At 60.5% G+C, this 11,199-nt stretch overlaps 1 protein-coding gene across 3 annotated transcripts; it reads left to right on the top strand.

Moving 5' to 3' along the window:
* Positions 1 to 388: 388 nt before the first annotated feature.
* UTP14A (UTP14A small subunit processome component) lies at positions 389 to 10,261 on the top strand. 3 transcript variants are annotated; one of them, XM_050964200.1, is made up of 15 exons: positions 389 to 497; positions 843 to 918; positions 1,478 to 1,548; positions 3,124 to 3,188; positions 3,439 to 3,581; positions 3,862 to 4,017; positions 6,578 to 6,697; positions 6,789 to 6,883; positions 7,081 to 7,204; positions 7,296 to 7,373; positions 7,467 to 7,809; positions 8,164 to 8,519; positions 8,779 to 8,972; positions 9,052 to 9,151; positions 9,749 to 10,261. In XM_050964200.1, exons 2-15 carry the CDS (start codon positions 862 to 864, stop codon positions 10,016 to 10,018), a joined length of 2,172 nt encoding a protein of 723 aa, XP_050820157.1. In that variant the 5' UTR covers positions 389 to 497; positions 843 to 861; the 3' UTR covers positions 10,019 to 10,261. The 3 variants fall into 3 exon arrangements, with proteins under 3 accessions (XP_050820157.1, XP_050820155.1, XP_050820156.1); XM_050964198.1 differs by having other exon boundaries at positions 390 to 497; positions 749 to 918; XM_050964199.1 differs by having other exon boundaries at positions 400 to 497; positions 753 to 918.
* Positions 10,262 to 11,199: the final 938 nt, after the last annotated feature.

Below are 11,199 nucleotides of genomic sequence, written 5' to 3'. Positions count from 1 at the left end.
GCCGAGTGACCGATGCACAGAGGGTTTATCCTTTTCCAAAGGGTTGGCGGGTCCGGGGCCCGAGCCCGGGGCTTCCTGGTCAACACTCCCCGGCCGCATCAGCAGCGCCGCCGCCAGGTCGGCCAGCGCCTGGCCCACCGCCGTGCCATTAGCAGCTCGTCCCGCGGGGCTGGGCGCCCACACGCGGCGCAACGCGGGGAGCCGGCCGAGTCCCAGAGGAGAGAAGGGGTCACCCCGGGCGGGAGTGGTGCCGGGGCCGAGTGCCCCGGGGGGACAGCGCTCAGCGCCGGCCGGAGGAAGTACCAGGCCAGCCAGGCCTCCCACGCGCCCCCCCATGGCAACAGCCGGAGCTAGCGCGCGCAGCGCGGGGCGGAAGTGCCGGCCGGCCGGCCCTGTGCAGGGCGGAAGTGCGGCACTTGGCGACCTGCGCCCCGCAGTACTTGTTCCTACCCACGTGTGCAGGCCGGGCGGGGAGCGGGCTTGGACGCGCGGCGGAGGTGAGGGGTCTCGGGGGCTGGTTCCTCCTCTGACTTGTAGGTGGTGTCTGGGGCCAGCCCGTCCCCGCCGGGCTCTGCTGGCTCCGCCCTGCCGCGGGCAGGATGAAGTAGCCTTGGGCTACTATGGGGGAGCCGGACTTCCCGGTCCCCGCCGTGGGGGGGAAGTCGGGGCCTGGCCCTGGTCCCGGCCCCATCTCTGATTAAAGCATCCTTGATAGGCTTGTGCCGTCTATTAAGTGCCCGTTTCCCAGGTAGCTCGTCCCGCAGGACCTGGCTGGGCCCGTAGCCTGTGCGATCCTGTGCCAAGGGGCCCAAGCCTGAGCCTGGCTCGTGTCTCTCCTGTAGCAGCGTCCTAGGGCGGCCAATGGCAGAGGAGGATTTGTTCCGGAGCGACCACCCTGTGAGCGCCAGCGAGGATGAGGTAGGAGAGGCTCTTGCGGCCCCAGCGCTGGGGCAGTGACCTCAGGGCATGGCTGAGTTTAGTAGTTTACCCCGAGCGTATGCCAGGCTGCAGTTGACAGGAGGGCTCAGGCCTCCCACTGGGGAGCGTGGTCCTGCCCTGGGAGGTGAATACAGCGAGCTCTATTGTTTTCTTTTATGTTGTAACATTAGTGAGGTGGAATGGGGCAGGAAGTGAGACAGCCTTGGGGGGGCAGGTCATGGTGGGTGCATGAAGGTGGCAGTGTAGTGGAGGGAGGTCCCAGGGGGGACTTGAGAGGCAGTGGAAGCAAGGCATGATGGGGCCTCAGGCTGAGCTGACGTTTGTGTTTGATGATGTGGGCCCTGTGCCAGAGGTGGGCACTGTGGGCACTCCGCTCCAGGGGTCAGGCCTGTAACTGAAGGCCAGCCCGCTGCCCCCCTTGCAGACCTGCAGTAGGAGCAGGGCAGAGCCCCTCTGCTGGCTGAAGCAACTCCTCATGGCCAAGTGCTGAAGGACTGTACCAGTGCGGGCTGCATTAATTTTGTCTCCTGTGTGCCAGGGGGACGGCAATGAGGAGAGGCGGCATCGTCAGCTCTTGGAGGCTGTCAGCTCCCTTGCTGGAAGGAAGCGGTGAGTGTCGGGGTCACGCTTGCTCATCACCCGGGGTCTCTTAGACACTGGTGTCCAGGTTGCTATGGCTCCCACGCTATGTTCAGGGCAAGTGTGACAGCAGCAAAGGCCCCTGGGGTGTCTGAGAGGCAGCTTGCCCCACATGCCCCCATCACAACCTTAGACCAGGAGGGTCAGAAGGGACCGCAAGAGTCATAAAGTCTAACCCCCTGCCAAGACGCAGGAATGGGCTCCTCTCAGTGGTGCAGGAGCCGGTAGGATTGCCACAGTGCTAGGGCCCTCTCACTCTTTGAAAGTGGAGGGGTCTGGCATGTCCACTTTTCACTGAGGCAGACCCCCTCCTACTCACCCCCCCCCCCCAGCCCCACTCCCCCGGCCAGGCCAGCGTGGAGCTGGGCCAAGGAGTCTGGGCAGTTGAGGGGAGCTGTGATGGACCCTCCACCTGCCTGGGTTGCAGGAGGCCCGACAGCAGCTCCCGGCCCGTGTCTCTGCCCAGCCCAGGACAGATGGAGAGTCTGCATCTATGCGCCGGCTTCCCACAGCTGCCGGCGTGGCTCTTGTCAACCTGGCTCTGGCTGGAGGCCTCAGAGCCACTACCCACCCATGATAAGAGCTGTGCAGGCAGCTGTGAGGAGTCACGGGCTGGGTGGGGACACAGGCTAGGGGCTCCCTACACCACAGACAGGTGGAGGGTCTACTGTGGTTCCTCACAGCTGCCTGCCCGGCTCTTATCATGGGCAGGCTGCGGCTCCGAGGCATGCCCCCCGGCCAGAGGGCAGATGTGGAAAGCCTGGGTCCCTCCACTTCCCCTGGGCAGGGGGCCCAGAACACAGGCAGAGGGCTTCTTTTGCCCCCTTCTCCCCCGGCCAGGCAGTAGGAGCGGGCTCCCTGGCCCATTCAGGTTTCTGGCTTGGCCAGGGGTGGGGCTACAGGGGGGCCCCTGGGCTAAGTTCCCTCTAAGTTGCACGGCTGCACAGCAGACTATTGAGGGCCGCTCCAGGGAGAGAGGTGCCCCTCCGCGGGCTGCTATGATGGGAGAGGGCTGAGGGGAGTCCTCTCTTCCTTGGGGCAGCCTGCACCCCAAACTCCTCATCCTCAGCCCCACCCTAGAGCCTGCACCCCCAACCAGAGCCCTCACCTCCCCACATCCCAACCCTCTGCCACAGCCCTGAGCCCCCTCCCACACTCTGAACCCCTTGTCCCCAGCCCCACCCCAGAGCCTTCATCCTCAGCTGGAGTTCTCACCCCCAAGATCCCAATTCTCTGTCTGAGACCTGAGCCCCTTCCCACACTCTGAACCCCTCGGCCCCACCCCTGCCACACATCACCTCCATATTGGTGCACATAACAAAGTTAATTCTGCACATGGATGTAAAAAATTAGAGGGAACATTGCCCCCCTCCCCCCTCCGACATTCTCACACACTTTTGGGAGGGCTGTGGCGCACTTGAGTGTGGCGCACTCCTCTACGTTTGGACTGCTTGTCACGACCAGCAGTGGGGGGCATTGCATGGGCAGGGTTGCTGGTGTATTGCACACAAGGGGTCCCCATGTATTCTGCCTCCTCTCTTCTAGGCGGAAGCTGACAGAACGCACAGAAGCGAGCTTGCAGGTGTCCGAGTTCAACCTCAGCTGCGAAGGTGAGCTCCTTCTTGGGAGGGGAGAAGATGGGATGGGATGAACCTTTCTCCAAACTGTTTCTGCAGCTTTTAGGCAGAGGTCCCTCTGCATAACTGGGTCACTTCCATCTTATTCCAATGTGGTAGTGTGGGAAACTGCAATGGACTGGTAGGGGGAGGGCTCAGGAACCCAGCAGACAGTTCCCTGTTGGTGCCCTCTGGTGGGAGCTGTGTGACATCCTGCCTGTGTTGACTGCACTGGTTCCTGCAGGTGCAAGGGAGAAGCTGGTCCTGCCTGAGCTGCTGGGGTCCATCCGAGCCTCATCCTCCTTGGGCATTGTGAAGAAGCAATTAAATAGAGTCAAGCAGAAAAAGTCTGTGGAGCTGCCACTCAGCAAACAGGAGTCAGAGCGGGTAAGAGTCTGTCTGTCCATCCATCCCAGCTGAGCGGGTAGTGCCTGAGGTGATGGGGTAGGTGAAGGGCAGAGCAGGGTGGGAGCGAGTTGGGAGTGGAGCAGGGGGCAGCCATGGAGATGAACAGTAATGGTTGGTCTCAGTCCTGTGTGGCTGAACTGAGTGCCTCTCCCCATCTGGGTTACTTGCTGGGTTTCCTTGCTATCCAGACCTTGGCGTCTGATGTCATCGCAGACCTGGGGCCTATTCTGTCCTCACAGACTCTCTCTTGGGACCGCAGGTTGTGAGGGAAGCTGCCTACAATAAGACCTCGAAGGCCGTTGCCAAGTGGGAGCAAGTGGTTCTGCAGAACCGACGAGCGGAGCAGTTGGTTTTCCCCCTGAAGCAGGAGCAGATGGGGGTTGCACCCATCGAGGAGGTGTTGACCAGCTGGAAGGTGGGTGCTGTTGCATGGTGTTGGGGCAGGGGATGGGGTCAGCACTGGCACAGATGTCTGTGCCTCTTTAGGTGTGGTTTGTGCCTGATCCCAACCCCGAGGGCACTGGCAGAGCAGGAGTGCATCAGGCCTCTGAGCACTGGGCGAGCCCAGGCCCAGCCTTGCTGTGGCAGACAGGCCTGAGCTTCACACCAGCCAACTGAGAACCACGGTGACAACAAGGGGTAGTGCCAGCTCCGGCATGCGGGGTGTGTGTATCTGTGCTCTCATGCTAGCTCAGCGGGGCCATGGCAAGCCATGCAGCTTCTGGGGGAAGATTCAATGTGAGGCTGGGCACACACACAGCCGGGCCACTTCGCGCTGACCTCCCCAGGTCCTGTCCTGCGTTCCACACTGGTAGCTGATGCACAGCGCTTTGCAGTGCGGACAGGCGCGCACGGTGTGTGGCCATCCCAAGCTCTGCTGGCTTACTCTCTGCCCCTCAAAGCTGAGTAGTCTCCTGCTCAACCTTCCCAGGGCCAAATAGATTCCAAACCGTCCAGGGGCCTCACTCAGGAAGGAGGGAGCAGGTCAGCGCTGTCCTTTCTCTCTGCAGCTCTCTTCTCTTCCTAAGTTCCTGACCTCAACCCAGGGTCCTGACACCACAGTCTCAGCTGAATACTGCTGCTGGGATGGGACAGGGAAGTGGGAGGGGGCTGCCTTGTTAAAGTCCCCAGCCCTGCCTTCTTCCCACCCCAGCAAGACCCTTTCATAGCCAGATTTCCACTTTTTCCCTCAAGCTCTGCAGTGCTGGAGCTATCCAATGACAAGGGACCCTTCCACTGGGGCAGGGTCCTCTTCCCCCAAACTGCGAGACCATTGCAGCCCTTCCACAAACATTCCCCCTGTGCAGAGTGCAAGCTGGGGCAGCACTGGCCCCTGATGAGGCAGGAGACTGCTCCAGCAGTCTCCTGTCCCTAGCGAGGTAAATGTATGGGGAACACATCGCCAGCTGTGTGTAGGGCTCAGCACTGGGGCCTAACGGTCTCCAGTCCAGAGGGAAGCACGTGCTGTGACTGCCCTGCCAGCAGTGCAAGGGTTGGAGGGGTTCTCTGGACTTGGCCTCACTGAGCAGTCCAAAGGAAACGCAAAGGCTTTGCTGACCACTGCACGCTTGCTTGTCAAATTCTCCCCCCAAAGAAGGATGCTTGAGACTGTAAAAGTGAGAGCTGAAAAATGGGTCTGCGCTGTGCACGGAGAGTCTGGCTCTCTGGGGGCACCCACAGCAGGAGGCCCAGGTAGGTCCCAGTGATGTGATGGGCTCTGAGGAGCCTCTTTCAGATGAGGTGGAAAATCAGCCTTTTGCTCCCACAGGGTCCCAGGGCTTTCTCTTGGGGGGGGGGTCACCCAGGAGTCCTCTTTAGACACTGCCACGAGGAATCCCTCCCATTCAGTCCCCACATTTCCCCTGTGGTTTTGGTTGGCTTTGGTCGCTTCTTGTGCTGAGCAGCTGTGCATGTTGCTGTGCTTGTTAGGCAGTGGCTGCGTAGTGCCACAGAGATGGCTGTGTTCTGGTGCTGACTGTTGGCTGAGATGAAACGTGTCCCCTGGATTCTGAGCACACGTGCCTGGGTGGCTGACAAAGCGCTGTCAGACAGTCATTCTGCATCCCATCTCCCCTCTGTGTTCCCTGGGACGCAGGGGCTTCCTCTCGGGCACTGGCTGGGGAGTGTTGGAGGGGTGGGGGTTTGGATTGAGGACTGAGCCAGGGTTGCTGGGTTTTATCATTCACCTCTGCCTCTCTGACCATGGCCAAGTCTAGCCTTCAGGGCGCTGCTGGCCAGTGGCCTGTGTTGACAGTGGAGGCTTTCTAGCTGTGTCTGGTATTCTGGGGGTGCCCACCCGATATGCTGGATGAAAGTGGTTGGTACACGCACCAGGCATGGTTTCAGCCCTGGGCTGATGTTGAATTTTCACCAAAAGCCTTGTGAAAGCAGCAGGTTCTTGCCATTGTGCCCCCTTTGCCCCAGCAGACTCGCCTCAGGACGTCCCCAGACCCAAGTCCCCACCCACCTAACCCCCACCACCTGAGGGTCCTGATCCTGCACCCTGAAATCCCCACAGTAGTGGGAACCAGATCGGGCAAAAGGATCGGGGGCAGTTAATGGGGATGTCTCCCTGACCGTTCTGTGGAAATTGCCCAGTGACCCATAGTACACTTGTCTGGTGACCCCCCCCCCCCCAGCCTGGGTTCGATTGGTGTCCCCAGCCTATCCCCTCCCAGGAGCTATGGTGAAATGGCCCCCACTCCTTTTGGGTTATTTTGAGGGTGAGGAGCTAGATGAGGCTGGGGGCTCCCATGTGACTAGCAGCCCTCACTGAGGTGGGGCTGCTAATACTGGCTGGTGGCTCCCCTTGCTAACCTTGTGGCCCACAGGAAGAGTGGAATCCCTCCCTCCCTCCCTCTGGTCCTGCTAGGGGGAGTGGGTGGGATGGCCAGAGCCCATGGCAAGGGAGATCCCAATGAGGTTGCCCCTGCATGCCTAGTATGTGCTCACTTGCTGCCTTCCTTGTCCCAAAGGCCCGAACGCCGCTGGAGCAGGAGATCTTCAGTCTTCTCCATAAGACGCAGCAGCCGGTGACGGACCCGCTGCTGACGCCTCTGGAAGAGGCCTCACTGCGGGCGATGAGCCTGGAGGAGGTGAGTGGACCGTGCCATCCCTGTCCATGCCCCCCCCCTGGGGTGCAGGCCCCCCTTGAACCTGGCTGTCACCCCGTGCTGTGTGTTTCAGGCTCAGCTGCGCCGGGCAGAGCTGCAGAAGGCCCGTGCCCTGCAGTCCTACTATGAGGCCAAGGCCCGACGAAAGAAGAAGATCAAGAGCAAGAAGTAAGGAATCGTTCACGCAGGTGTTAGTGTGTGGGGAGGTTGGGGGGGCCTGCTAGGAGCCCTGGGTGCCACTTGCCCTGGAGCCCAGGTGCGGGGCGGGTTAGCAATGAGCTAGTGTGAGTTCTCTCACTTCCTGCTGTGGGAGGGCAGCTCGGCTGGCGCCTTCATCTTCTGGCTGCTCTGCTCTCATTGCACAGGTACCACCGAGTGCTCCAGAAGGGCAGGAGTCGCAAGGCCCTGAAGGAGTTTGAGGTGCTGCGGAAGCTAGACCCTGAGGCTGCCCTGGCAAAGCTGGAGGAGATAGAGAAAAGCAGGATTGAGGTGATGCCTCGGGGACCCTCTGCACCCTGAGATCTTCCAGCTGCCCAGAGAAGCCCTTGCTGATGCCTCTCTTTGCTTTCTCCCTCCCCAGGAGAGGATGGGCCTCAGGCACCAAAACAAGGGGAAATGGGCCCGCTCCAGGGCCATTATGGCCAAGTACAACTTGGAGGTGAGGAGCTGTTGGGAGAAGGGTGGCTCTGAGTTGGGGCAGTGTGGGGACTTTTCTGGGCCTGGCTGTGAACGTGTTCCCATCTCCCCACAGGACCGCAAGGCCATGCAGGAGCAGCTGGCCAGGAACAAGGAGCTGACCCAGAAAATGCCTATGGAGTCAGAGGGCGAAGAGGAGGGTGACATGGCTGGGGAAGGCCTTCTCCCAGACTCCATCAATGAAGTGCAGCCCAGCACGGATGGAGCCAACCCTTGGATGTTGGGGAAACCCAGCAGTGAAGCAAAGGACTCTGGGATGCAGGAGGATCCCAAGGACCCCAGAGAGTCTGTTGCCCAAGAGGATGCTGGGAATGAGATGTCAGAGGAGGAGATCTTGTTACAAGACTTTGAGCAAAGACGATGTACACGGCAACAGACGGGGATCCCAGAGCCTGAGGGTGAGCAGGCTGGAGCCAAATGTCGGGAGCCCGGAGCCCCATTGTGGGCATGCCAGGGCCTGGTGTTGGGAGAGTGGGCCAGACCCAGGGCTGGGTGAGGGGGCGGAGTCCCTGGGGTGGGCAGGCCCTGGGCCTGATGTGGTGGAAGGACAGGAGTCAGGTTTGGAGCCTCCTACCACCATCTGTCAGGAGCTGGTTGGGCTGGAAGAGATGCTGTGTGAATCGCTTGCCACCCTGCTGCTCTTGGGGGAACAGCATCTCTCACCCATCAGCCCAGTGGGCCCCCCGATGCCATCCTTGGGGCCTGTTATACCCACAGCGGGTAGCAGTGCCTTCACTCAGTGCTCTCTGCAGGTGCTGGCGAAGCAGAGGAGGCACACTTGTTTGTGGAGCTTCTGTCAAATGTGCAGACGGGTCCTGGAGTGGAACAACCTGCCCAGGGGCCAGAGGAGCCGCTGCTGTCCGAGCAGCTGGGCAGGCGGTGCACACTGGAGGAGATAGATGCTTTGGGCCAGGAGGAGGGGGCAGAAGAGCAGGAGCAGCCCTGGCCCACCAGGACACTGCAGAAGTCTGAGGAAGATGGCTGTGCTGGGGGTGGCCACACAGCCAAGAAGGCACCTAAGCAGAAGATGATCAATCTGCAGGCGGTCCTGGCTGGGGAGTCCCACGTGATCCAATGTCCTGCTCAGCCAGTCTCTGTGCAAGACGAAGTGAGCTGGGCTCTGTGCTGTCTGCTGCTATAAGGAGTGGGGAGGGGGCAGGAGGTTCCATGGGTGCGGATCTCTGTCTTGGGGAGGGGGGCAGGTGGGTGCCATGGCTGCTAATCTGTTTTAGGGAGAGGGCAGGTAGGTGCCCTGGGTCTGATCTCTGTCTCAGGCAGGGGGAGGGGGGCAGGCAGATGCCATGGGTGCTGGTCTCTGTCTTAGGAAGGGAGGTAGGTGGGTGCCATGGGTCCTTATCTCTCTCTAGCAGGAGGAGGAGGCTGCAGACCAGAGGCTGGTGATCAAGGAGGCCTTTGCAGGGGACGACGTCATTGCTGACTTCCTGCGGGAGAAGCACAAGGTGGAGCAGGCGGGGAAGCCGCAGGCCATAAACCTGGTTCTACCCGGATGGGGCGAGTGGGGTGGCACAGGGCTGCAGCCTAGCGCCAGGAAGAGGAAGCGGTATGTACAGGCAAGACCAGGGCATGGGGTGTCTCGCCCCTCGCTGGAGCCTTGCAGCCTAATCTGTCTCGTCTCTCAGGTTCCTCATCAAGCCGGTGCCGGGGCCACCCAGGAGAGATCAGCACCTGCCCCATGTCATCATCAGCCAGCAGCGCAACATCCTGGCTGCAGCACACCAGGTGAGGGGAACCCCACCTGCCCTGGTGACAGGTCCTGCCCCATGGGGCCCCAGCCACTCAGAGGCTAGCTCCCCCCCGATGAGTCCCTGGATAGGAAGGAGTTGTTCAGCCCTCAGGCAGACCAAAGGGCACTGTGGGGACAACTAGAACCACAGTGGCTCCAGTGCACAGGCTTAGAGGAAGCTGGGCAGGCGCTCTAGCCAGCAAGGAGGCTGTTTCAGGAATCACTTCCCTCCCAGGACCAGTGGCACCAAACCTCCAAGAGCCGTGGCCTCAGCTGACTGTGTAGGGGGTGCCAGGGTTCCAGCTGCAGCAGGCAGGAGCAGCACTGACACCACAGCTTCCCTGCAGCAGCCAGCATCACAGCTGGGCTCTCCTCTGCTTCAGGGCTGAATCCCCACAAGCCCTGAATACCGGGGTAGTGGGGGCCCTGAGCAAGGATCCAGCCCATGCGGAGCCCAGTACTGGCAGCTCTCCCTCTAGTGTGGGTCTCTAGTGACCTCCTTACCGTGCCTTGGCTGCCCTAGCAGGACCAACCATGCCCAGTCTGGTGCCAGGACAGGGTTCTGACCCTGTCTGTATCTCCCTCTCTGGCAGGTCAACGAGGTCCCATTCCCCTTCGAGCACCACCAGCAGTTTGAGCAGAGCATCCGGGCGCCGGTGGGGCCCACGTGGAACACACAGCGAGCCTTCCAGAAGCTGACAGCCCCTCGCATCCTCACCCAGTCAGGCCACATCATCCAGCCCATATCTGCTGAGGACGCTAGCCCGCAGAGCACTGTGCCCACCCGTGGAGGCAGCGCTGCCCTAGCCCCCACACCTCAGCATTCCAGGCACCACCAGCGGCCCCGCAAGAAGGCTCGCTAGGCCAGAGGGGCCATGCTGCCCATGGCAGCACAGAGACTGAGGGTGGCTGTGAAGTGTATGGCCAGGCCCTGGCGGGGCTAGGAGCTGCTGGGTGAGCAAGTGGGCCAAGCTGGCCCTAGGTAAGGGCAGAGGACACTGTGCCATGCTCCTGCCCCAGAGGCAGGGGCATTGTCCTGCACCCACACAGTGGGCTGCATACATCTGGAACCAGAGCTCCTTTCTCAATAAATGCCCTGGCTGTAGGCTCCTCTGTGAAGTTTCTGTGCCTCGTCCCCACCTCCAGGCTCTTTCAGGCAGGCTGCAGGGGGGCAGGAGTTGAACTAGTCTGTTATAGGAGAGCAGTGCTTGGCTGCTAGCAGCTAGGGTGTGCCACCCAATGCTGCTCCCTCCTTCCCCAAGCAAGGGCCAGATCTGGCTGGGCTCAGCTGCTCTAGCTGATGCTGCGTTACACCCCACCCCTGCAGACAGGACAGTTGGATTTTCTGGGGGAAGCAGAGCAGGAGTACTAGGGGAAGGGTGGGTAGTCCCTCCTGGTATGGAGGCAGGCTAGGATTTGGGAATGGAGACAGGGTGCTCTGGCTCATTTGGTAACCCGGGTGAAAGCAAACAATATGCATGTGAATACAGCTAAATGTAAATGTGCACAGCTGGGAACAGAGAATGTTGGCCATATGTACAAGGTGGGCCACTCTGTCCTGGGGAGCAGAGACTGAAAAAGATTTGGGAATCATGGTGGATAATCACTGAACATGAGCTCCCCATATGTGACCAAAAAAGCGAATGTGATCCTGGGATGCATGAACTGGGAATCTCGACTGGGAGCAGAGAGGTTATTTTACCTCTGTCTTTGGCACTGGTGTGCCGGCTACTGGGATCCTGGGTCCAGTTCTGGTCCCCACAACTCCAGCAGGACTGCGATCAGTTGGAGAGGGGTCAGAGAAGAGCCATGAGCATGATTAAAGGATTAGAAAACCTGCTGCAGAGTGACAAGCTCCAGGAGCTCAGTCTGTTTAGCTTCACGCAGAGAAGGTAAAGGTGTGACTTGGTCATAGCCGATAAGTACCTACACAGGAAACAAATCTTTGATAGTGGGCTCTCCAGGTTAGCACACCAGTATAGCACGATGCAGTGGCTAGAAGCTGAAGCTAGACCAGAGGTGGGCAAGCTGGCCCGCGGGACCA

Source organism: Gopherus flavomarginatus, chromosome 8 (assembly GCF_025201925.1).
Source record: "Gopherus flavomarginatus isolate rGopFla2 chromosome 8, rGopFla2.mat.asm, whole genome shotgun sequence".
In the NCBI taxonomy this organism is placed as follows: domain Eukaryota; kingdom Metazoa; phylum Chordata; order Testudines; family Testudinidae; genus Gopherus; species Gopherus flavomarginatus.
This window is presented reverse-complemented; position numbering and strand designations above follow the sequence as displayed.

What these genes read in the sequence shown, in the direction of transcription:
- UTP14A (XM_050964200.1), top strand. Translation starts at nt 862, where the DNA reads ATGGCAGAGGAGGATTTGTTCCGGAGCGACCACCCTGTGAGCGCCAGC. An exon ending in TGAGCGCCAGCGAGGATGAG is followed by an intron (nt 919 to 1,477) that starts GTAGGAGAGGCT and finishes CCTGTGTGCCAG; the next exon opens with GGGGACGGCAATGAGGAGAG. An exon ending in GTTCAACCTCAGCTGCGAAG is followed by an intron (nt 3,189 to 3,438) that starts GTGAGCTCCTTC and finishes TGGTTCCTGCAG; the next exon opens with GTGCAAGGGAGAAGCTGGTC.